At 37.7% G+C, this 25,603-nt stretch overlaps 1 protein-coding gene across 1 annotated transcript in view; it reads right to left on the bottom strand.

The window, feature by feature from the left end:
* Positions 1-820: 820 nt before the first annotated feature.
* Positions 821-25,603, bottom strand: part of LOC131076138 (protein TORMOZ EMBRYO DEFECTIVE) — a 68,347-nt gene continuing 43,564 nt past the window's right edge. Inside the window, exons 8-14 of the mRNA XM_058013201.2 lie at positions 4,122-4,284; positions 3,746-3,992; positions 3,524-3,600; positions 2,585-2,704; positions 2,187-2,317; positions 1,924-2,098; positions 821-1,788 (exon numbers count right to left, since the gene is read on the bottom strand). Of these exons, the coding sequence (XP_057869184.2) occupies positions 1,267-1,788; positions 1,924-2,098; positions 2,187-2,317; positions 2,585-2,704; positions 3,524-3,600; positions 3,746-3,992; positions 4,122-4,284 (1,435 nt within the window). The 3' untranslated portion in view covers positions 821-1,266. The remainder of the gene's footprint in view (positions 1,789-1,923; positions 2,099-2,186; positions 2,318-2,584; positions 2,705-3,523; positions 3,601-3,745; positions 3,993-4,121; positions 4,285-25,603) is intronic.

Raw genomic sequence — 25,603 nt, 5'->3', positions numbered from 1 at the left:
TTACTACCAAAAAAAAAAAAACCATGATCAACACATCCAATATCTCGTATCCACTATTAATACTAAGATCATCTAATTTGATCCAAACTTATTAAGAATCACGAGTTTTCCACTAATGATCTCCAACACAAAGTAAATATTACAGATCTTTTTAATCCACCACTAATACCCAAGGTTCTCTAATCCACCCTTGTAATTCACCCACATAAGGAAGCCTTAAAATATGCATATGGATGTGTGTTTACGTGTGTAGATGTGGATACATATATGCATCTACCGTAACACATATGACCCAAATTGAAATATATTTCGATATATACACATCCACATATGTGAGCATGTATATATGTATCTATGTGCATCTACATACATAATTATTCATACATTTATGTACTTACATGAATGAGTACATGTATCATGCAACAAAAATAGGAGTGCAAGAAAAATTGAGTGAAACGCGCAAAAGCCAGAGAGTACGAGCGTACATGTATTGTTGTGGAGCTTGTAGTCCACGGTGAATGTCTACTTACAAATATAAAAATTATATTAACGGTATGATCATTATTAACTCCCCTTTAATCAGTTTTCATCCGTAGTCATTTGTTCCCTATTTCAAAGACTATTGTGAAGCATTTATTATTTAGTAAAAGAAATTTGACTCCAATTTTCGTATAATTGAAACGCCTCGAGATTGAATTACATGTATGTAAGTACAAGAAAATACAGTGATTGCATTGCCAAGTTACATAAGGTACTACATAAATTTGAAATCATCCTTCCAACCTCCAGTTGTTGAGCCTGACTTATATTGGATAAGGAATCTTGAAAATATATCTAAACGACATTGCTTAAACTGACCCTATAAGGCCAATTTGAAGATTACAAATTCTGCAGGAAAAAATTGTATATTGAATATACAAGGAAAACTTGTGCTTCAATGACTGATTTAGACCACCACGACAAAAATGGAGTCCTTTTGACTCTTTGAGTATTAAGAAAAAGCTATGAATAAAATTAGATAATAATACATGCTTTGGAGCACTGGATGCCATCAGAGGCAACACTCAAATTTCAACAAAACATGATGAGAACAAATGTAAGGCAACAAGACTAAGGTTACACTGATTCTGTCTGTCTTGCAACTTTAACCCGTGCATGCAATTCCTTCTCTTTCAAGTCAAGCATGAGGGATTAGTTCTTTTTAAAATAAAAATACCGCTATTTGGTTCTGAATTTATGTTACCCAGTTCAAATTTTGATATTGAGTCAATGGCAAGCAGAACATTGAAGTGCAATAGTGGTTGAATTTGCACTCGTACCATTTGTTAAATCGTCATTTACAATTGCACTAGATTTTCTTTTTCTTGAGCTGACAGACTTACGCTTCTTGGATGAACCAAGCGGTGCCACACTGGGCTCACAATTAAGATTTCCTGTATAATCCATTTTATAATCTCCATCTGTAGTTTTGTCCATATGATTACGAGACACTTTTTCCCTGTCGAAACTTGCCATTACAATTTCTGCAGATTCAATTTTCTCTGATTCCAAAATAGGCTCCACAGTAGTCAAATTTGCTTTGGTGACTGAACATTGATGCTGTTCTTTTTCTGTAGATGTCCTAAATGGTAAGTCAGATGGCAAAACTGTCTCTGGAGGAGTGAGAACAGACATTGATGCAAGGGTGTAATCCAACAGAAATGTGCTTCTCACAAACCGATCTATTCTGCTGTAGTGTCGTTGTGAATATGGTATAAGACCCTCCAAGAGTTCATTAATGCCTCGCACCTAAAATAAAATGAAACAAACCAAAATATGTATATGATAAAGAATATATATATATATATATATATATATATATAACTCAAAAAAATAAATATAAATGTACACCCAAGATAAGTTATAGCTTGAATACATAAGTACCTCCATGATGTCTGATGGAGGAAGGACACTAAAAAGATGAAATAACACAAACTGGGCAACATGACAAAATTTTGGCTTTGTATTCCATTCTCGAACATATTCTAAAAGCAATCTTTCTTCTTCTTTCCCAAGGCTACTTATCACAGTACGCATATGATTCTCTTCATGCCGTATTCTGAGAAAGGTAGACTTCAAGTCAGCAAAATTATTCAAGAAATATGAAAAAAGATAGGAAACAATCAGAAACAAGATCCAATTCCCACCTCTGAAGTTCCGTAAAGATATTAAGGAGCTTATATGGTCTCCTTAGTTCAAATGCAAGTTGAATTGCTTTGACATAATTAGTATCTGCTAGAGCATTTGCCAAGTCTTGGTCTTTCAGTGTTTCTTCAGCCTGTATCATAAAAGTGAAAAGGCATGGATCTCAAGGCATATATGTCAACATACAGAAGGCATGTAACTAAATATGTCAAGAATATGTAGGGCTCGAAAAGAAAGGCCAATTCTACACAAGTAGTCATAAAAAACCAAGGGATTATATATATATCTTGAAGACCAACAAGCTGAACAAACTCATTATCAATATGATAGCCATTAGAATTATAGTACTGTCCAATTCCTTGCTCGGTACTAACATCAAACTGAAACTCATGAAGCATACCTCTTTGAGAAGAGCTTCCTCCTCATCTGCAGCAGTACAATCATGCCACAGATTTACAAGAGAATCGCTGCCACCACTTGCAAGCATTTCTGTCTTCTTGCCAACAGCCAAGGCCCAGATCTGCATAAGTATATGATTAGAAATTTAATCAATGTAGCTGTAAGGCATCATCAGAACTGAAATAGACACTCTTTTTTATTAATAAATGAAACTATAGGCCAGAATCTTTAAATCCAAACCAATTTTAGCTAAATGAGATATAGAAAGTACACTAAAACAGTGAAATGTAGTATAAACACACAAAATAATGCTATGCACAAGGAGATACTGATATGTAAAAATATCATAACGCAGGGATATAGCATGCATAGATCAACAGCTTGCAATCTAGAGTGCTAAACTTGAACAATAAGCAAAGAAAGTGAAAATAAAAATGATCTTGCCAACAGCCAAGGACCAGATCAGTATAAGTATATGATTAGAAATAAATCAATGTAGTTATCAGGCGTTGTCAGAATCACAATAGACAAACTCTTTCTTATCAAGCAATGAAAGTATATGCCAAAATCTTTACAGCCAACTGAATCTTAGCTGAATGAGATATACGAAGTACACGAACACAGTGAAATGTAATATGAACACACAAAATTATGTTATGCACGAGATAATGACATGGAACAAAATCTTAACACCAGGATATAGCTTACATAGATCAACAGCTTGCAATCTAGGGTGCTAAACTTGAACAAGAGGCAGAGAAACTGAAAATAAAAATGAATTGAAGCCTCCAAAACATTAAATGTAGTTTCATGTGTGTAATGAAAACAAATCTCCAAACAAAGTACATACGAGATTAAAAACATAGAAAAGACACCAATCCATGAAAGCATTTCATATTATGCACGGTTAAAGGCTTGAAAGAGGCAAGTTGCAGTTCACCTTGTCCTCATGCTGGTCAAAAGTTGCAATACATTCATTTGACTTAACTGTCCACAACTTCAACAAGCCATCAGCACCTGGGAACAAGAAAGTTTCAAACAACAGACACAATAATTTTATAATCAATGATGAATATATGACAAATGAAATACAACCATTAATGTTAAAAAAAATACATTTAAAATTAGATGAGGGACTAAGAGGATGAACAAGCGATTCTACCAGAAGAGATAAACTGTGTCCCACGAGTTAGGAATGAAGCTCGCAATACACTTGCAGTATGTCCTTCAAAAGTCTTCAAGCATGACCCATCTGATAATGCCCATATTTTGATTGTCTTGTCACCAGATGCTGTCATCACACATTGGTCTACAGGAGAAAATTCTACACACCAAACTCCCCTTTTATGGCCTCTTAAAACCATCAATGGTACTAAATGCGGAAGCCTCCACACACGAGCAGTTTTATCCTGATAAAGGCACATCAGATATGGCTCTAGCAATCAATAAATCCCTTTTAGCAAAGATGTCATTACCAATATTTGCTCTAATTCAATAATGTCTAGCAATATATAATCAGAAGTGTTTGACTCAAAAACCTGAGACCCAGTACAGACAAGACTGTCATTTGGTGCAACTGCCACAGAATTTATGTCCTTGTCATGAGCTGCAACAGTTGCCTGTGAAGTGAGCTTGGCTGGCTCTTCAGCACCATTAGATTCTAGCACATTAGCTAGATTCCACAATTTGATTGTGCGATCACTGAAAAAGAAGAATAAATAAATCCCCACTCATTTCAATTCTTGCCTGCATTTTTTTGTATTCACTAAAAATAAAGTGGCCTAAATTTTGACAAACTCACAAATACAAATTGAACCACACATAATAAGGTACACAATTTTGAACAAAAGACATGTGATTCAGAATCTTCACAAATGTGTGTCTCAATGTTGGGATTACCAACAACTCCTTAACATGCATATTTCTGTTTCAGAGCATTTTACTTACAGAACTCAAAAACCTGTACAAGAAAATTTTCTTGTTAGTAGTGTTCCACAAGGACCTGCACCTCCTCACCTCTCCCCCTCCCCCTCCAAAAAGGTGGTCATTCCGGAGACTGGAATGCCCCTAGGACGGTAGGACACCAAAGGTGAGGCACCCCCACCAATCCCAGAAAACAGGTCATTGCCCCAAGGCATTCCCCTTAGAGAGGGGACATTTCTGAGACTTGGCTCCATCGCCTTCCCCCTAATGGGGAAGCTAGGGGATGTCCAGGTGTCCCCAAGACTTACAGTAACCTTCATCACATCCTTTGAACATCCCAAAAACTTGTAGCTGTCCCTTGCAGCTGGAATGTCAAAAAAGCGAAGTTTTAAAGGAATTTTTTTGAATAAGTGGACCACTAGCATTAATCCTAAACATTCTGTTGTCCCCTGAACCGCACCCTAAGCACTTAAAAACCCTATATATGACATCCACCCTCAATCCAAATCACAATCAAGTTTTTCATTGAATCAAGCAAGAGTGAATTGTAAGAGTAAGGCTGCAAGAGTGAGAGGAGAGAAAGAGCAAAAAGAGGAACACATAGCAGGTCTTAATCAATCAAATATTCATTGTTCAACACATTCATCAAGCCTTCAAGGTGAGCCTTGGCTCTTCATACTTTGGCATTTGCATTTACTATTTTCAACATTCAATCCTAAATCATGTTCATCAAATGACAGTTTTTTGTTTTCAATTTAGATAAAAAAAATTATTGTTGAAAACTTTAAATAGGCAAACTGATAAAATGTTGTTTTAAGGGATGTTGAACTGTTGTTTCTACTCGACAATCCTGAAAAATTAACAAATAGTATTTATGGGTTAAAGTTCTAAATTCACTTTTATAGAAGCAGTATTTTAGATATTTTTACTTATTTATTAAAGTTTTTATTGGTAATCAATTTAGGATTTCATCTTTTGTGTGTCCTTTGCTTCTGTGCTTCATGCAACTTAAAGTAAACCTTGTTATTCAACTACCATCGAACAAGGGTTTATTTATTCGAGTTATTATTGGTAACCAATTTAGGATTTCATCTTTTGTGTATCCTTTGCTTCTGTGCTTCATGCAACTTAAACTAAAATTCTTGTTTGATGGTAATTGAAGAACAAGGACTCTTATTTTTGTGTATCGTCTACTTATATGAAATGTGTGACTTGAAACAAGAAAAAAGAGAAAAAGAAAATCCTTGTGTCTTGAACCCTTGCATTATGTATGGCTTAAAATTTAAACCATAAATCTTATTTCTTGTATTGTCACTAGCATGAATAACAAAGAGGGTAAATCTATGGGAGTTGAAGGTTGGTCTGAGGATCTGAGAATAGATAAGAGGGGTGGTTTGGGCCAGTGAGGTTGTTCTTCCACAGTGCTGTAAAAAATTGCCAACGGCCCCTTAAATAATAAGTCTGAGGCAAAAGCGTTGAGATATGTGGCACCTAGTCAATCAAACAGAAGGCTGAAATATATAAATTGTGGGGTTGTAATGAAATAAAGTCACCTACAATGTAATGTCCCCACTTTGAAATACAATTTAATGATAAATGAAAAAATAAAATTAAAATTAAAAATATTAAAGAATATAGTTAAATATAATTAAATTTTAATTAGGTTAATGAATGGTCAAAGGCATGAAATGAAAATTTGACTCCCTCAAACATGAGATATAAAAGGGAGAAGAGAACCTCATTTGAGGGGGATAATTTGGGAATCAGAAATGCAGATCTGATTTAAATAAGAAATGCAGATCTGATTGTGAAAGGTTGTGTCCCTTTCAAAGAGCAGAAGTAATGAAGAGTTGCACTCTTTCAAAGGGTGCTAATGGTGAAAGGGTGTGTCTCTTACCAAACGGCATCTATAATGAAGAAGTGTGACCTCTCCCTCACATTGAAAGATATGAAGAAAAGGAATCAAAAGCATCCAGTGACATGACCATCGATCAGATAAGATCAGAACAAGCATGAAATGGATCACTATCAACGGGTCAATTCTAGGCACAGATCATCTCACACATAACCCCTGTCAAAGAAGACACTACAGATCGCATGAACAAGTAAAGAGTCTTCTACATCATAGTTGGACTTGGATTTGGCCGAGTCTGGCCGGGTCTTGGCAGACTCGCCGACTCTACCAAACTCAGCAGACTCGCCGAGTCCGCGAGTCCCAAGGCTTGGACTCTGCCGCCCAGGCAACAATAAAAAAGCCAAAAAAAATTTAAAAGTCTTTATTTTAAGTGGACTAAACGGTGAATATCTCCAAGGATGATGTGGATGTTAAAAATTGCATGTAGAAAATATCAATTAAATGCAGATAAAGATTAAACAGAGGAATGGAATAAAAGTCTTGGGGGCGCTGCCACCAAACCCCCGTTGAATAATTTGGGGGGAAACTACGCGCAGAAAAGTGGGGAAAATTTAACCTCCGAGTCTGATTAGGCTCCATATAACAAGAGTGGATGAGGATGTTGATGTCACTGAGGTTGAGGCTGAGCCTGAGCCTGAGACACGGGCAGATATCATGGCTGCAGAATGTTCTAGGACCTATCTTAGGCGCACACGTAGGACGGTTGCGGGGTCAAGTGATCAATGATCACTGATATTGGCTCCTCTGAGCCTTAGACTTCTAGGCTCTAGCTTTTATGTTGAACTTGATATATGTTTTGAACTTTTGATGACATGGATTTCACATTCCATGAATTTTGTAGACATTTGACACTGTCTATATTTCTAATGTGTTATTTAGTTTATAGCTTATTTCCTTCAGCGCAAGCCTAAAATTTGCATTTATACTTATGTGGTCAATGTAAACTTGTGTATGTGCTTCTATTTGATGAGATTATTGTGTCTTTAATGTTTATTTGTTTAAAAATGCATGAAAGAAGTTTAAAATCATTAAAAATCTTTGAATTTCTTGGGTTTTTCAATTTGCCGAGTCTCAGCACTGAGTCAGAGTCCAAGTCAAAAATCAGCTTGCCGAGTCCGAGTCTTGTAACTATGTTCCACATAATCACTGTAAAGGAAGTAATATAGATTGACCCCCAAACAAGAGATTATCCTCTACCTTATCGCTGTTCAAAAAAGGAGAATTCTGATTTGTGTTAGTTAATTAACTAATAACAAATTAAGTGAAAAACAATAAGATTGATCAAAGGATGATTAGTTAAGTTAATAATCTGACAATTAAAAGAAAAAGGTCAAAACTGTTAGGAGTTTGCTTAGTTTAAATTGTTGAAAAGACATGACTGAGGAGATACAACCCCTCACATCATGACCGCTGGAAGAGATATTAAAGGAGGATCATATTGTAGACAAGGGGCATGGATATTTGTTAATTTTCCATAGCAGAGAACTAAGTCAGCCACATGAAGGTGGTGTATCCACCAGTTTGCAAGGCCATAGACGCATGTCCAAAAAAGATTTAACAAGCAGAAATAGCGTCAAGTTTGCATGCTTACAAGAAGACATAATGGATAGAGTGATCAGAGATCAGAATCCTGATTCAGAGACATTCAAATCGCATGATATAAAGGAACGAACCAGACACAGCGATCTTATTATTAAAAGGTCAAAGGACATATTTTGTATCAATAATGAAGGTGGTGACCATAGCAATCACAGATAAATCTGCATACATCTATAATTATCAGACCTTTTATTTGATCTCACAACAAATTCTTTTGAAACATTATATTAGAATCTACATCAGATTTGAAAGGTTATATTATTGACAAGAAGAACATCTAATATTCATCTTGTCTAGAGTAATAATGCAATTTCGATCGAGTCCATAAGCATCATGAGTATAATTATCTCATTAAATAGCAAAGTTAGTGGAAAGCCCAAAAGGGGCCATTACATACAACTGCTAATATGCCAATTGAGGAGTATTGCTAGTACTATACTTTCCAAGAGCCATGATTTCCTAGTTTTCCATCTAGTTCAAGGGCAGAAAAGCCTGAAGGGAAACATAGGGTAATAGTGATGCTCCAAACCAAGTGGCAGGGTTATTTAATGTGCAAAATAAAGATAAGGGCAAACGATCCCATTAGCAAATTCTTCTCTATTATTGGCATTCCATTCCATGTGGCCAACTCTCCTTATTGTAAGGAGGTTGTGACAAAATAAGAGTAGGTCCTTCATGTAAGCCATCAAGGGAGACAAACTACATACAACAATCTTGAATAAGAACTATTCCAAGATTAATATTCTAATGAAGAAAATGAAGGCTACCCAAGTCATTGGTGAATGCAACATAATAATGGATGGGTGGACAAACATTAAGAATCATCTACTCATCAACATTATAATCACATATACAAGGGGCTCTTATTTTCTTAGGCTTGTTTATTGTTAAAAGGCACCACAAGGATGCTTATTAGCAATTCCAAATCCTTAGAGATGTCATTGAGGAGGTTGGGCAGAAAATGTGGTGCTAGTCATCATAGACAGTGCTACATGGAAGTTGATTGAAGTGGCCTACAAAGATATTTGGTGGACTCCTTGTGTGCATTCCATTAATAATGCACTCAAGTACATGGCAAATTTGGTTGGATCAAACAAGGCATCTATGATGCTAGGGATGTGCAGATGTTTATTTGCAACCACCACACTTTCACATGCACTAATCCAAACCTTCTCCAATAAAGAGTTTTTGAACCAATAAAAACTAGATATACATTGTACTCTACTCTCTTGAAGAAGATTCTTGAGTTGCAAGAGCCATTGCAACTAATGGTCATGACACAAGAGTGGAATCAATGGCCTGATACTAAATCAAAGCAAGGGAAGAGAGTAAAGGAGGTGGTGAAGAGCAACATTTTTGGGGCTGACGCAATTTTGTAAATACATTTTCTCTATTAGTATTATTGCTCCAGTCTTCACAGTCAACTGATATGGGGACAGGAATGCACATAGCCTTGGAGAAATATACAAGTGCATTGATAGTATGCTTGGCAAAATGAATGTTCCTATTCACATGGGCCCAAATGTGAGAAAGACTCAACACTCCCATGCACCCATGCACTGAGCTGCATAGAATTGAGCCTGAAATGGTATGTGCAAATGTAATGTCCCTTTTTGGGATATTCTTAATTCTTGCCCAAAATCACAAGTTTAATAAAAAATAAGAAATTTAGTTCATTGAAATACAAACTTACCAACTAACAATGTCCTTTCCAACATAAACTTTGGTTTAAACCCTGCAATAATGTTAGTCAACATTTGAAATGTGATTCATAAGGCCAATTATTTCCTAAGTTGTAGGGTTTGCCAGCCTGAGGGCCTGGTACTGATCCGGTTCGGGTCTGGGTCCGGGTCCTAGTCCGGTGCGCCTGTGGGTTCGGCCAAGGTCCGTGCCCGGACAAGCCAGTTCGTCCTAGGCGAATCTGGACGCCTGGGCACCCAAATTTACGTTTTTTTTTTAATTTTATACAATCACCAAATTTTTTTTTGCAAAACTGACTACAGACATTTTGAAGAAAACGAATGCTGATCTGAAAAACTGAAATTTGTAATGAGGAATGACAATATTAGTCATATAAATTTGATAAATTAAAATAACCATGTGGATGGGTAACTTGGTTGTAGCAAAAGGACACAACCTGCTAAGCATAAATCTAAAACTTTGGAACCAAGCAGAAATTTCAGAAATTCAAAAGGCTTGAATGTTTGGCAGTGTGTTAGACATACATAGGGACTCTATCAAAGGTTGAGCAATCTGAAATTTACAAACATGAAGAAAATTCAGAAATTCAAAGGGCTTGAACATTTGGTATTGTGGTGGACATACATAGGGACTATATCAGAGGCTGAACAATCTGAAATGTACAAAAAAGCACAATAATTCACATATGGGAAGGTCTAAGACTCTAAGCAATTGTGTTCAATATACGAAGTAAATCAAATGCTAAGAAATCTAAAATTTGAAAATATATATAAAATTTCAAATATGAAAAGGCCTAATTTACCAGATAATACCAGTTAATATGACTATATTGCTGAAATTAGTTTTCCATGTTTTCATTTCATAGGTGAAGATTGTATGTATATACAATGTTTTCTTATTTATATGATGCTATGTGACATTCTAATCTTAATTCAAGCTTCTAGGCTGCATATATAATTTTTTACATTGTTTTTGTACTGCAGAACCAAAATGAACTATCATTTATAAGCTTCTTATGCTGGTCAGCCATAACAAGTTAGTTGCCTAGGAACTATCATTTATAAGCTGTGTTTATTGCTGTGAGGGCTGCAATTTGTAAGGGCAGTGCTAATTTATTAGGCTGTGACCCCTTTCAGATTGGCAGGGGCATGACAGCAAAGGCTTGGTAGAGTTACCCCGATGCAAGATAATGATGTTGAAACAAGGTTCATGAAGGCTATTTAGAAATGTACAAAGTTAGGATCCCTTCATCATTAATACTAACTAAACAAAACTTGCCAATTTTCGGGGACATTCAAAAGAGGCCAAGCTAGGTAGAGAGACTCTGGCACAGGAGGATACAAATCTAAGTGTACTTGTAAGGGCTTCATTCCTTGACAACCACACCAGCCATTTGTTTGCTGTCCCAAGTATCTAATTCTTCTGTTATTAAATAGACCTAATCTACTTATAACTTTTATCCACCTTATTAAGTGAAATAGGCTTACCTCTAGGAAGTGGTGCAAGGGCACCCCTTCAACATGATCATTCAGGCTCAAAGGAGGAAGGATAAGACCTTAAACATGTTTTAGGATGTTTTCCTTGTGTTTTCAATTATGCATTTTGTGTTTGTAATAAAAGACCCCATCTTGTGAGCCAAACTCCTATTTTGGCATCTTGATAAGCCAATTAGTACTTTTGGACAAAAGGGGACAAAATATGCTTAGGATAGGGTTGTCCTAGTGATTTTAGTTGTTTTATGTGCTTCTAGGGTGTTTAGAGGTGTTAGTCTTGACCCAAGTCATTGGGGTGCAAGAAAAGACATTTTCGACAACTTTGTCAAAAGTTGTCATGAGCAACTTTTGTGCAACTTTTTGAATTTTTGTTGGTTTAACTCCTCCAACGGCTCTAACCTCTTGTTTTCGGTTGGGAGCAGTTGTAGAGGGGTATAAACACCTTGAGGACACAATTCCCAAGGAGAGACTGTACAGAGAAAGTATCTATGATTGCAAACAATAAGAAATTCTGAGTTTTTCCTGCAAACTGTGAGGTTTTGGCACGGGGTACGGAGTTGTACGGATTGGGACCAATCCCCAATGTTGTGATTTTGTTAGTGCAGTGAGTTACCAATGATTTGGTCTTGATTTGAGGTCTTGATCGTTTGTTTTGCTCCAGATATCCAAGTTTTGTTGTAGGTACCCGAAAAACCAGGGTTTTGCCTAGGGTTTTGCCTTCCCATGGCCATAACTTGCAACCTGTTCATCTAGAACTCATGGCAGTGGATGGGGTGCAAGTGTGGCCTATGTATTCTATGATTCCAAAGGCATTTTGCAGGAGGAGCAAGGGAGATGTGCATTTGACCAGTCCCTAGGTAGACATCTCTATGTGGCTACCTAGCCCTTAGACTGCAATAATTACCCTAGAAGACAATTGGCGATGATTCTAGGCGTGTAACCCTGGAATCTATAATGGTTTATGGTTCCCCACATGCCCATGGGGTTGTGGTTGTAAGGTGTTTTCATTCTGATATAGCTGCTTCACAAATGGAGGCCTAATTAGCCCTTTAGGACAGTTGGTCATCATCGGGTTCAGACCTTTCCTTGCCAGATCCTGACCTCTCCTTTTGGGGGATTGTGTAAGACCATAAAGGGTATCTGAATCTGTGATTTATTTGTCAAGGTGTTTGGAAAAGTTTGGACTTAAGGTCCCATTACCCGTCTCCAAGGGCTACAAGCAAATAGGCCTAATCGTGAAGAGGCCCTAAGGATTTGGGTTGAATCCTTCAAACCAGTGTTTGGTTTGGTCCATGTGAGTGTTGTATGATCCAAAATAGGTGTTGTGAAGGTCAAGAACCTTAGGAGGCTTCATGATGCACATTGGAGCAAATTAATCAATTTGAGTAGTATGAATCTTGGAGTGAGATGAGGAATTGGAACTAAGATGGTAGAGTCTTGCCTTGTGGGATCCCATTGGTGTGTTGAGGAGTCAGTGTCATACATCCTGAAGTGTTTGACAAGATACAAGGAGGGCTCTGCATCAAGTGGTATCAGAGCTAGTAATGGCTTAGGTAAAGAGATAGTGATTTTGAGAAAATGGCAGAGGGAGAGGAAGAAGTCCCTAGGGGACCAATCACCAACATGGAATTGGCAAAGATTGTGAGAGAGCAGACCAATGCTTACAAGGCCATGCAGAAGGAGATAGAGAGGTTGAAGGGTAGAGTAGATGGAAAGCAAGATGGAGGCACTGGTAGCGGTGAAGAAGGGGATGAAGATGAGATCCCTATGCTAGAGGAAGAGGCGATTCCACCTGACCAGAGGCACTTCCTTAATGCCCTCAAGTCCATAGAGAGAAGAACCATGAAGCAGAAGATTGATTTGCCAACTTTCACTGGGAAGATGGAACCAAATGTAGTGGTGGATTGGATAGACTCCCTGTCCAGTTTTCTTTGAATGTGAAGACATTGGCACCAGAAGGTGAAGATTGCTAAATCCAAGTTGAAGGGAGCCGCCCTAACTTGGTGGAACTTTGTCCAGGAAGAGAGAGAAAAGGACAACAAACCCAAGATTGTTTCTTGGAATAAGATGGTTGCCTTAGTAAAGGAGGCTTATGTACCCAAGGATTATGAAGTTCAACTCCACAAGAGGAGGCAAAATCTCAAGCAGAAGGAGATGGATGTGAACAAAGGATATGTATGAAGACTAAGACAAAGGAGGAGGAGAGTGAAAAGGTTGCCTAGTACCTAAATGGATTAAGGTACAACATCCAAGAAGAACTAAACCTCCTGAGCCCGGATACAGTTGGTAAATGCCATCAACTTGCCATCAAGGTGGAAAAGAAAATCAAAAGGAGACAAGAGCAGAACAATAAAAGAAGAGGAAGACAACAAAGGGGTGGAAGAAATTTTTTCAGAGGTAAGGGAAATGGTTTTGGAAACCAAGGTGAAACAAATCAAGAAGGCACTAAAGGAGAAAGTAGTCAAAGTAACAATGGAGGATACAATCAGATGGAAAACTTCAGAGGAAGAAGAACACCATTTGGGGAAGATCTCAAGGTAGAGGTCCAATCAGATGCTATAACTGCAATCAAGAAGGGCAACATGGCCAATAGGTGTCCTGACAAGCCTACTAGTTCCATGGGGAAAGAAGAAGTAACTCGATCCAAGAATTTGATTGCCAAAGTGTGGCAAGTGCAAATACATACCAAAGTGTCAATACCCCTGATAGCTATGGTTACCCTGAAAGAGGTGAGGCTTTGATGATCAAAAGCGCAGTAACTACCATGAAGATGGCTGACAAAGAACCCCCACAGAGAAAGTCTATATTCAAGACCACTTGCAAAGCGGGTGGAAAGGTATGCAAGGTTCTAATAGATTCCAAATCAACTGAAAACTTTGTGTCTGTAGAAATGGTGGAGAAGCTAAAATTGAGAAGACTACCTCACCCTTGCCCCTACAAGGTCTCATGGCTCACCGAAGCAAGCTGTTGTGGAAGAGTAGGCTTGGGTAGAATTCCAGATTGGAGCCTATAAGGATAGGTTGTTGTTTGACAATGCAAAGATGGATGCTTGCCATCTCCTATTTGGGAGACCATGGCAATTTGATTTGAAGGCACAACATGATGGTGCTAGGAACACATATTCAATCACCAAAGATGGTAAGGTGATAGAGTTGTTACCTTTGATGGAAAGTGAGGGAGAAACAAAAGCAAAGGAGGCCAAGGTGTTGGTGGTAGGAGGAAAGCAATTCTTGAAGAAGATAGCAAATGAAGGCATTGTTTGTTATGCTCTTATTCCTAGTCCCAAAGTGACAAAAGTGGAGAAGTTTCAAGACAAGAAAGGAGACAGATTGAGGTTGGTTGACCCTACAGTGCAGCAGTTACTAAACAAGTACAAAGGTGTCATCTCTGATGGCATGCCAAGGACACTACCCCTATGAGGGATATAAATCATTGCATAGACCTTATACCTGGATCCACCCTGCCTAACAAAGCAGCATATAAGCTCACCCCAAATCAAAATGTTGAGATGGCAAAACAGGTTGAAGAACTGTTGGAGTCCGGACTGATTGGCAAAAGTTTGGCACCCAAAAAGGAAGACACTTGGAGATTTTGCACCAACTCAAGGGCTATCAACAAAATTACTTTCAGGTATAGATTTCCAATGCCTAGGATTGAGGATTTGTTAAATTGCTTGGGGGGTTCTAGATATTTTACAAAAATTGACTTGAAAAGTGGCTACCATCAGATTAGGATTAGGCCGGGAGATGAATGGAAGACTGCATTTAAAACAAATGAGGGGTTGTATGAGTGGAAGGTCATGCCCTTTGGCTTATCTAATGCACCTAGTACCTTCATGAGGTTAATGAATGAAGTCTTGAGAGATTTCATAGGAAAATTTGTCATAGTTTACCTAGATGACATTCTTATTTTTAGTCAAATCAAAGAAGAGCACCTAAAATATGTAGACCTGGTCCTAAAGAGATTGTATGAAGAGCAATTAATGATCCATTTGGAAAAGTGTTTCTTTATGCAGTAAGGGATCATTTACTTGGGATTTGTAATCTCATACGGTGAGTTGAAAATGGATCAAGAAAAGGTGAGTGCTATGTCTTGGCCTACACCTAGAACAATGAATGATGTTAGAAGCTTCCATGGTTTAGCCACATTCTATAGGAAATTTATAAGCGATTTAGCCATATTTGTGCTCCAATGCTTGACACCATAAAGGGAGGACAAAAGTGCACGTTCAGTTGGACTAAAGAGGCAGATAACTCCTTTGAAACCTTGAAGAAGAAAGTTGCGGAGTAGCCGGTCCTTGCCCTACCTGATTTCAACAAACTCTTCCAAGTGGAATGTGATGCTAGTCACATGGCTATTGGGGTAGTGCTTAGTCAAGAAGGAAGGCCCATTGCCTTCTTCAGTGATAAATTAAATGAGGCAAAGAGGAGGTACTCATCCTATGATCTAGAGATGTATGCTCTAGTGCAATCCTTGAAAAGGTGGAGACACTACCTGCTACCAAAGGAATTCATAGTTTTCACAGACAATCAGGCCCTCAGTTTCATAAATAGCCAAGAAAAGTTGAACCATAGGCATATGAAGTGGGTAGAGACCCTACAAGCCTTCACTTTCACTCTTAAGCATAAGAAAGGCGTCAAGAATAAGGTGGCAGATGCTTTGAGCAAAAGAGTATTAACCACAAATCAGATCCAGTTGGAGAGTGTTGGAATAGACTCCTTGAAGGCCATGTATGGGGATGATGAAGACTTTGGAGAGATTTACAAGGTTTGTGCATCTTTTGATGAGCAGTTTCATGTTGATTTCTCTAAATTTATGATACAAGATGGACTATTGTTTAAGGGTGCACAGTTGTGCATACCCAAATGCTCTATGAGACTAAACATAATCAGGGAGAAGCACTGTGGAGCAATGGCAGGCCATTTTGACCTTGACAAGACACTAGACTTGGTGAAGAGGCACTACTTTTGGTCCAAATTGCAGACAGATGTCAGGAGATTTGTGGAGACATGTGTGATATGCCAAAAAGCAAAGGGGAAGTCCACCAATGCAGGCTTATACCAGCCTTTACCCATTCCTTTTAGACCATGGGAAAGTATAAGTATGGATTTTGTTTTAGGATTGCCTAGGACAAGAAAAGGTTATGATAGTGTTTTTGTAGTGGTGGATAGGTTTAGTAAAATGGCAAATTTCTTGCCATGTAAAACCACTTGTGATGCTTCTTATGTTGCAGACTTATTTTTCACAGAAATTGTCTAAATACATGGTTTGCCTTTCACCATAGACTCTGATAGGGATGTGAAATTTATTGGACACTTCTAGAGGACTCTTTGGAAGAAGCTTGGCACAAATCTAGCCTTCTCCTCAGCCTACCATCCCCAAACGGATGGCCAAACTGAAGTTGTAAACAGATCATTGAGAAATCTGCTAAGATGTTTAACTAGGCAATATGGAGAGAAGTGGGATAGCATACTGTCTCAGGCAAAATTCTCTTATAATGATACAGTAAATAGAAGCAATGGTAAGTCACCCTTCCAGGTTGTGTATGGCATCCACCCAAGGGGTGTGTTGGAGTTAAGGGAACTACCTCAAGGAGAAGCCATTAGTGCAGATGGAGAAACCTTTACCACCGCCATAAAGGAGATACATGACCAAGTTAAATCTCACCTTCAACAATCTGCAGAAAGGTATAAGGCTCATGTTGATAAGAAGAAGAGGGATGTCCAGTTTGATGTGGGAGACTTGGTGTGGGTTCACTTGAAGAAGGAAAGACTTCCAAAAGGCAAATACACAAAGCATATGCAGAGGAAGATTGGACCCTGTCAAATCTTGAAAAAATGTGGACAAAATGCTTATGAACTTCAACTCCCACCTGATCTTGGTTTGTCACCCATTTTTAATGTATGTGCCTTAACTCTTTACAAATGTAGTGTTGCTGCAAGAGAAGAAACCATTCAGGTTGTAGCAGATGATGACATTCCCAAACATGAACCACCAAAATTGCATAAAGTTTTGGACACCAAGGTTGCAAAGAGGGCAAGGAACAAAGTATATATGGAGTATTTGGTGGCCTGGCAGGGACAACCAAATTCTGAAGCAATCTGAATGACAGAACAGCAAATCAAAAACCATGGTGCAGACCTGCAGACTCTCATCTCAAGTGGACTTGAGATTTCTTTTTCCGGGGAGTATGGTGCAGGGGCACCCCTTCAACATGATCATTCAGGCTCAGAGGAGGAAGGATAAGACCTTAAACATGTCTTAGGATGTTTTCCTTGTGTTTTCAATTATGCATTTTGTGTTTGTAATAAAAGACCCCATCTTGTGAGCCAAACTCCTATTTTGGCATCTTGATAAGCCAATTAGGACTTTTGGACAAAAGGGGACTAAACATGCTTAGGATAGGGTTATCCTAATGATTTTAGTTGTTTTATGTGCTTCTAGGGTGTTTAGAGGTGTTAAGTCTTGACCCAAGTCATTCGGGTGCAAGAAATGACATTTTTGACAACTTTGTCAAAAGTTGTCATGAGCAACTTTTGTGCAACTTTTTGAATTTTTGTTGGTTTAACTCCTCCAACGGCTCTAACCTCTTGTTTTCGGTTGGGAGCAGTTGTAGAGGGGTATAAACACCTTGAGGACACAATTTGCAAGGAGAGACTATACGGAGAAAGTATCTATGATTGCAAACAATAAGAAATTCTGAGTTTTTCCTGCAAATTGTGAGGTTTTGGCACAGGGTACGGAGTTGTACAGATTGGGACCAATCCCCAATGTTGTGATTTTGTTAGTACAGTGAGTTACCAATGATTTGGTCTTGATTTGAGGTCTTGATCATTTGTTTTGCTCCAGATATCCAAGTTTTGCTGTAGGTACCCGAAAAAACAGGGTTTTGCCTAGGGTTTTGCCTTCCCATGGCCATAACTTGCAACTTGTTCATCTAGAACTCATGGCAGTGGATGGGGTGCAAGTGTGGCCTATGTATTCTATGATTCCAAAGGCATTTTGCAGGAGGAGCAAGGGAGATGTGCGTTTGACTAGTCCCTAGGTAGACATCTCTATGTGGCTACCTAGCCCTTAGACTGCAATAATTACCCTAGAAGACAATTGGAGATGATTCAAGGCGTGTAACCCTAGAATCTATAATGGTTTATGGTTCCCCACATGCCCATGGGGTTGTGGTTGTAAGGTGTGTTCATTCTGATATAGCTGCTTCACAAATGGAGGCCTAATTAGCCCTTTAGGACAATTGGTCATCACCAAGTTCAGACCTTTCCTTGCCAGATCCTAACCTCTACTTTTGGGAGATTGTGTAAGACCATAAAAGGTATTTGAATCTGTGATTTATTTGTCAGGGTGTTTGGAAAAGTTTGGACTTAAGGTCCCATTACCCGTCTCCAAGGGCTACAAGAAAATAGGCCTAATTGTGAAGAGGCCCTAAGGATTTGGGTTGAATCCTTGAAACCAGTGTTTGGTCTGGTCCATGTGAGTGTTGTATGATCCAAAATAGGTGTTGTGAAGGTCAAGAACCTTAGGAGGCTTCATGATGCACATTGGAGCAAATTAACCAATTTGAGTAGTATGAATCTTGGAGTGAGATGAGGAATTGGAACTACGATTGTAGAGTCTTGCCTTGTGGGATCCTATTGAGGGGTTAGTGTCATACATCCTGAAGTGTTTGACAAGATACAAGGAGGGCTCTGCATCAGGAAGGCAAAGAAGTGTGTAGCCATACAAAGCACCTCATATCTCAATGGTTGTGACATGTTTACATTCAAGGAGAATGCAACAACTGGATGGAATGTAGAGCTAGAGAGCTAAGTCAAGTTGATGATGACATGGCATAAACAAGGTTGGTTGGTATTGGTTTTGTGGAGCTTGACATCAAGAATTGAAGCAACTCCAGTAATGAGGAGTTTAGCAGAGATTTTGAGTTGATTACATCCATTGGGCCATTGGGCAATTGAATGTAATCATCATTTTGAATACAATATATTGATATTCAGCATTTTCATTGCTCAATACAATGTGTTTATTTACAATTTCAATTGTTATTTCTTATACATTTTTTATTAATAATTTTTCATGCACTATATTATATTTGCACTGCCATCCTGAAATCGAAATCATCGGTCCACGAAATCCATACACCCACCCCGAAAGCTGTGAAACTATGCCTATTAGCCTAATTTCTTGTTTTAAGAAATTCAGTTCCTAGTCTGTTTTTTCATGGGTATTGTACCTTGTGGATGAATACACTAATGATAACCTCCAACAAAGCATAAACAATGCAGAGTTTCTATGCTGTTACATAATGATAAAACACATATTGGACTACAAACTCCAACAAAGCATATACAATGCAGATTTTATACACTGTTACATAAAAGACATATTGGACTACGCATTTGAATACAACACATATTTGGTCAACCAATTGGCAACTACCTCACGTTTTACAATTGTAAATGAATGGAAGATAAAAAGTGTGATACAACTAATGCCATCTCCAAGTACTGTGCATTTTCTTTCAAGTTGATCGTTTTGTTTAAATTTATGTTCATCAATGATCATGTATATTTGTTTCTCTCAATTTTACTTTGCTGAGATCTTACTCAATTTGCATTTTGTGTACACTTATAGTTTCACAAGTCATGTATTGTGTCTTTACATACCTGCACATTTAGAAATGCACATGCAGACATTTGTAAATTATAGGCATACATGTACCTATTGTTTATGCATATAAACTATGTATATAAGCCTATCTAAGATTCAACAGGGTATAATTGGGAATTTTAAGCAATTCATGGTTTACATGGTTTGAGATATCTAGCAATAGCTTGACTTCTTGAGTACTGTTTGAGCACTCCAGCAGCGTATGGAAGGTCCTAGGTTCGAGTCCTAGCTGGTCCATGTCTCAACAAGTACAATCTGGGTAATGATGGCCTAAAGGTATCATGGCCAAAACAAAGATCACATATGGGGAAAATTTCATGATTTTCACAATTCCATTGCCAAATTTAGTGTTAACAGTATAAGTGATGTCCTCAATTAAGCGGGCTTTGCCAATCCTCTGTCCTCAACATGTCTACACCTCAATGTTGCTTGCTTAATATACTTGAGAGACAAGATTCGTCATGTTAAAGTTTTAAACTAAGTTACCTGATTATGTATTTGGGTACAGGATTCACTTTTTCTTGTTGGTCCCAGGTTTGGCACATGTTGAGTACAGATATAGAAATATAAATAATACTTTTGTTCCACAGCATTTCAGGGACAGGGGATGGGGGGATGGCAGAAGATACGTCTCAAAGATAACTGTCTGAGGGCCATTTTTGGGGCACAGCATGGGACAGCAATATATAAAAAAAATTCAATACACATACATGTGTGTATAAGGTTTGAGAAAGAAAAGAGTGAGCCATTTATGGGGGATAGCAGGGGGTTTCAATATATGAAGTTTTCAATATATATATATAGTTTAGAGAGAGAGACTAACTCATAAAAGATGATTAACTTTTATATGGTCAAAAGGGGACCTTTTTCAACTTAGAGGTTTTTATGTGACTGTGGGTAAAGACATCAAGGAAAAAGCATAGTTCAATGACAGTCAAAATGACAATGGTAAAAGCATGGTCAATTACTCACATTTTAAATGGGAATGCACATATTTCCCATTTCCCCTATTTTTTCATTTGCTTGCATTTTAAATGAGTTTTTCTCATTCGCATGGAATGTTTTTGAAAAACTTAGGTCTGAACCACCTTTTTTTAATAAAAGCTGTGATTGCATTAAAGTAGGAAAAGCTGCTCTTGCAAATTTCCATAACCAATTAAAATAGTCAAAAGGCAGGAAAGCAAGCCCAAAGTCAAAAAAGGGCAGCCATATCTAACACACAGATGAAATAGATTGCATTATATACTCAAAAGCAGAATTAACTATGAAGATGACAGCAATGTGTTCTTAACAGCAGCAATTTGGACCCACTGCTTGAGGACTGAATTATATATGGATGCAAAACCAAAAATAAAGCAAAGCATGAACTAGCATGTTACTTGTTACATTACTCTTTTGGGCCTCGGGGTTTGAGAAATCTATTCGGCAAATGCGGTGAAAGGGTGCCCAGAACATCAGATTTGCTAGCAAAACCACTATTTTGGCAGCGCTTTCTTGGAGTTGACAAAGGGCTTTTGATTGCTCATCTAGGAGACTGACCAATATCTTCATAAAGATTGAATGATCACCTTTTTCTTTGACTTGGCATTCAATAGCCTGGATTAACTTAAGGATAGCAGCATTGGCTTTTGTGAGTATTGCAATCAGTTGGTCCTTGACAGGGTCACTAATATGATGGAAATTGGCATTTTGAGAAGGCGCTTGTGGAGAGGAATAGCAAAAAGGACCGTTGTTAAGAAAGGAATTGGATTAGATCCAGCAGTAAGATTCAGATTTGAGTTTGAAGTGAGATATAGGTTGTGACTGCTCTGGAAGTTGGTGACAATGTTAAAATATAAAACTAGCTGAGGCAGGGATGGACATAACTCTTGCAGTAGGAGGGTGAAAAAATTCCCTAGGATTTTGAAATTGGTTAGGTCTCACATAATCTCCAGAAGATCTGAAAGCATGAAAACCAATAGCAGCACTAGTACGGGGTCTTAATAGATGACATTACCTAAAGCATGGAAGAGATTCTTGAGTTAAGGATTAATTATCTGAAATAGGATTAGTAAAATAAGATAATTCGCTAACTTAGCTGCTATTAATCATTCTTGAAGAAGGTTGAGAAAGTTGGAGAAGACAAGTAGAAGTTGCTTGGTTGATCCAGACACTCCGGCCGACTTTCCTCATGATGGGAAACTGGTACTGATGACAGTTTCAACTGGGGTCAAACATGTCACTAGCACACAAGAAAGTGTTATCCACAGCCAAAACCGTCCCAGATAAGACCAAAACACAAAGTATACAGACAGATAAGGAGCTGACGCATTTGAATTCTGTCTTTTTCTATTCTTAAAAAAGTCAGGCTTCCCTTCAAGGATATCGTTGGACTTGTTGACAATATTGTCCCTAGTTTGTAATTGAAAAAAGATTCCTATCATGTTGTAACTCACTATAACACTACATGGTTTCATTATATTCATTGAGATGCTTCTTATTTATAGAGGTTGGCAACTTGGAAGGCATTTGAGAACCATACATCTTTCTGCTATGTGTTCATTTCTTCCTTTTGTAGGCTTTGTCAGCAGGAGAAGGGAATTGAAGGCAAATGCATCTGTAGTACAGCATTTCTTGTTTTATAGATGCTGCAAGAAGCCTGTTGCTGCTCCTTTTTGCCTTTGGTTTTTGGATCTTTTTAGCAAGCATTAAAATACCAAAGTGAAATTACCTTTTGAAACTATGGTAATTACTGCAGAGCTATAAGCTTCCCCTTAGACATAAGATAGACAAGATCAAATCTGATGTGTTGATGTCATTTGTGTGGAAATTATTCTGTGCTTTGATAGCCTTAGTCCTCAACAGCTCAACCATTAAAGGAGTATGTTGAGGAACATCTACCAAGGAATAAGAATACATGTAAATATCATCACTCTGACTATCCACTCTCTCATAGCATGTCTTCGTCCTAACTTCTCTCTTCCACTTTGACATTAAGACCATGATCTGAAAAATGAGACTTTGGGTATTGAAATGTTTTTGGGCATTTAAAACCTGATTTTATTGGACTTCATCATTGAAAGCAATTTCCCTTACCATACAACTTTTTTAATAGGAAAGATCTCAAAATATCCTTAGAAGGAACACCACTGGTTTGCAGATTGCTATGTTTAGAAGTTGAAACAAAGAACAACTGTGCTGAGTAGAAAGAGGGTTATGACAAGTATAAAGGGTGCAATTTAGGTTTAAAGATTTAAGGGTCACAGTGATAGTAGAAGAGGGATGAGGGTCAGAAGATATGTAAAGGTGAAAAAGAGAGTAGAAACAAGGAAAGTAGGATTAAAGCTAGGAAAGGAGAACATGATAGGGGATAAAGACAGTGGATAGTAAAAAAGAGGTGCAACAATGTTCAATATACTTTTAAGGGTAGTGGAAATGTGGGAAGTAGGGCAGATATAGGGGATAAAGGAGAAGTTTAGGGAGGGGCCTAGGAAATGCACAGGGATTCATGGGGTTCAGACGGATTGAGTACCTTGCCTTGACACATGGACCATCAACACTAATTCCCTTCATCAATTCAAATGGAAATGAAAACTGCAATTGTTGTGTAATGTCCCCTAGTAGGTTTAGGCCTGCTTTAACCATAATTAATCTATTTCAATATACTAAAATTGATTGAGATACTAATCATGAAGCCAGTCATTGATATTCTTCAATTTATTAGTCAATATCAAGTGCGTATTTATTTTCCTCATTAGATGATTAATTTCATTATTCATAGTTCTTAATATAGTTATCAGACCCTGCTACTACTTCAGTTTTAAGGGAGAAGGGTCTATGTATGTTACCAAAGTGCATAGAGACCAAATACAATAGGTTCCCTCAAAGTTTACAGATCCAAGCACTTACCTATCTTGGGTCTATACCCTCAAGGCTTATGAGTCATTGATCTCCACCCTATCTTGGGACTTTACATATTGCTTGGATTTGGACTACCCCTCTTTGGAACATCTCATTCCCATCTTCTTAAATACTGACAGTAATAACATGATTTAGACTATAAGTATACTAATTTCTTATGTATTATGAATATATATGAAGTTAAGTATGACTGTCATACATATTGCAGTCCATATTAATATTACTATCAATTTTGCATAAAAATATTATCGGGCTTCATATATTAAGCATACTTTTTAAACACATCCCCATGTATACCACGAAGAACAAGGATGTTACTGCCTATAACTCAATAACAGTTCTAATCTGATCTGATCCATGGTGATGTTACTGGATGCTTTTGATTCCTTTCCTTTATATCTCTCAATGTGAGGGAGAACTTCATCATGTATGCCCTTTGGCAAGAGACACGCCCTTTGAGAGAGTGCAACTCTTCATTATTTCTGCCCTTTGAAAGGAACACAACCTTTCACAATCAGATCTGCACTTCTCATTCCCAAATTATCCCCTCTTCAAATGAGTTCTCTGCTCCCTTTTATACCTCATATTTGGGGGAGTCACAACTTATCATTTCATGCCTTTTGACCATTCATTAACTTTAATCAAATCTTAATTATTCTTTTATATTTTATTTTTATTCTTTTGTATTTTAATTTTATTATTAAATTATATTTCGAAGTGGGGATATTACAGGTTGAGAGAGATTGACCTTAACATTGAATATCTTTGTTTGTTGGGTAAGAAAACCTTGAGGGATTTGAAATTGATCAAATTCAGATGAGGGAACAAAAGAACATTGATTGCTATCTTGAAAGCCATCATGTTGAGATTTCAAGGGATCTATTTAGCTATTAAGTATTGGAAGATGTGACGAACATCATCCACTATTGGGTCCAACCTTTAATCTCAAGACTATGGAATCCGAAGTTGCCCACAATTTGCAGACCAAAATTGATAGCAAGAAGTTTATCAAGGTTATGAGAGTGAAATCTCATGTATCAGTTGAAGGAAAGTAGGTGATTGCCCCAATTGGCTCAAAATTTTCCTCATATGCTTGCTTCACCCAGGTTTCACCTAGAGGGTCCATCACAATTAAATTTTCTGTAGCCTTGAACTAGTGGTTCCTAAAAGATCATGTAGTTTTAAAGATGGAATCTGATCCCTAGGAACCAATCCTTTGCTATTGCAAAAACTTGCATGTTGCTAGAGTGGATAATAATTTTGCATGTTTTTTGGATCAGTATTGTTTTCCAGATTTTTTGTTGTGTTCTTTTTAGAATTCAGATGGTTAAGTGATCTTCATTTGTTTATACTCCTAAAATGCTCCAAAAGACATAAAAGGAACCAATGTAACTAAGCCTCTAAAGTGCCATTACTCAGCGCGCTTGGCCAGGCTTATCCATTTTTCGACTTAGCTTGAAGTTTTTGGATTTGACTGCATGAGCATTTTTCCATTCATGTTTCAAATCATACTCCATGATATATCATCAAGATACAGATAGCAAGCAAAGAGAATTGATGGATCATGGAGTATGATCCAAAACATTAATGGAAAAATGCTCACATAGTCAAATCTAGAAGCCTTAAGCTAATATTATAGTTTGTGGAAATTTATGACATTTTTTTATTTGTTTACCATTCTTCAGCTGTAAATTGCTGCCTTAAAGTATCAATGAGTTTGTGCCATAATTGTTGGGTGAAACTATAGTTGGGACAAAGATGTTAAATACTTTCTTCCCTCTTAAAGCATAAGGGGGAAACCTAACACCACATT

The sequence above is a fragment of the Cryptomeria japonica genome, chromosome 10 (assembly GCF_030272615.1).
Source record: "Cryptomeria japonica chromosome 10, Sugi_1.0, whole genome shotgun sequence".
Lineage (NCBI taxonomy): Eukaryota > Viridiplantae > Streptophyta > Pinopsida > Cupressales > Cupressaceae > Cryptomeria > Cryptomeria japonica.
Note: the sequence above shows the minus strand (reverse complement) of the source record. Positions and strands in the feature narration are given on the sequence as shown.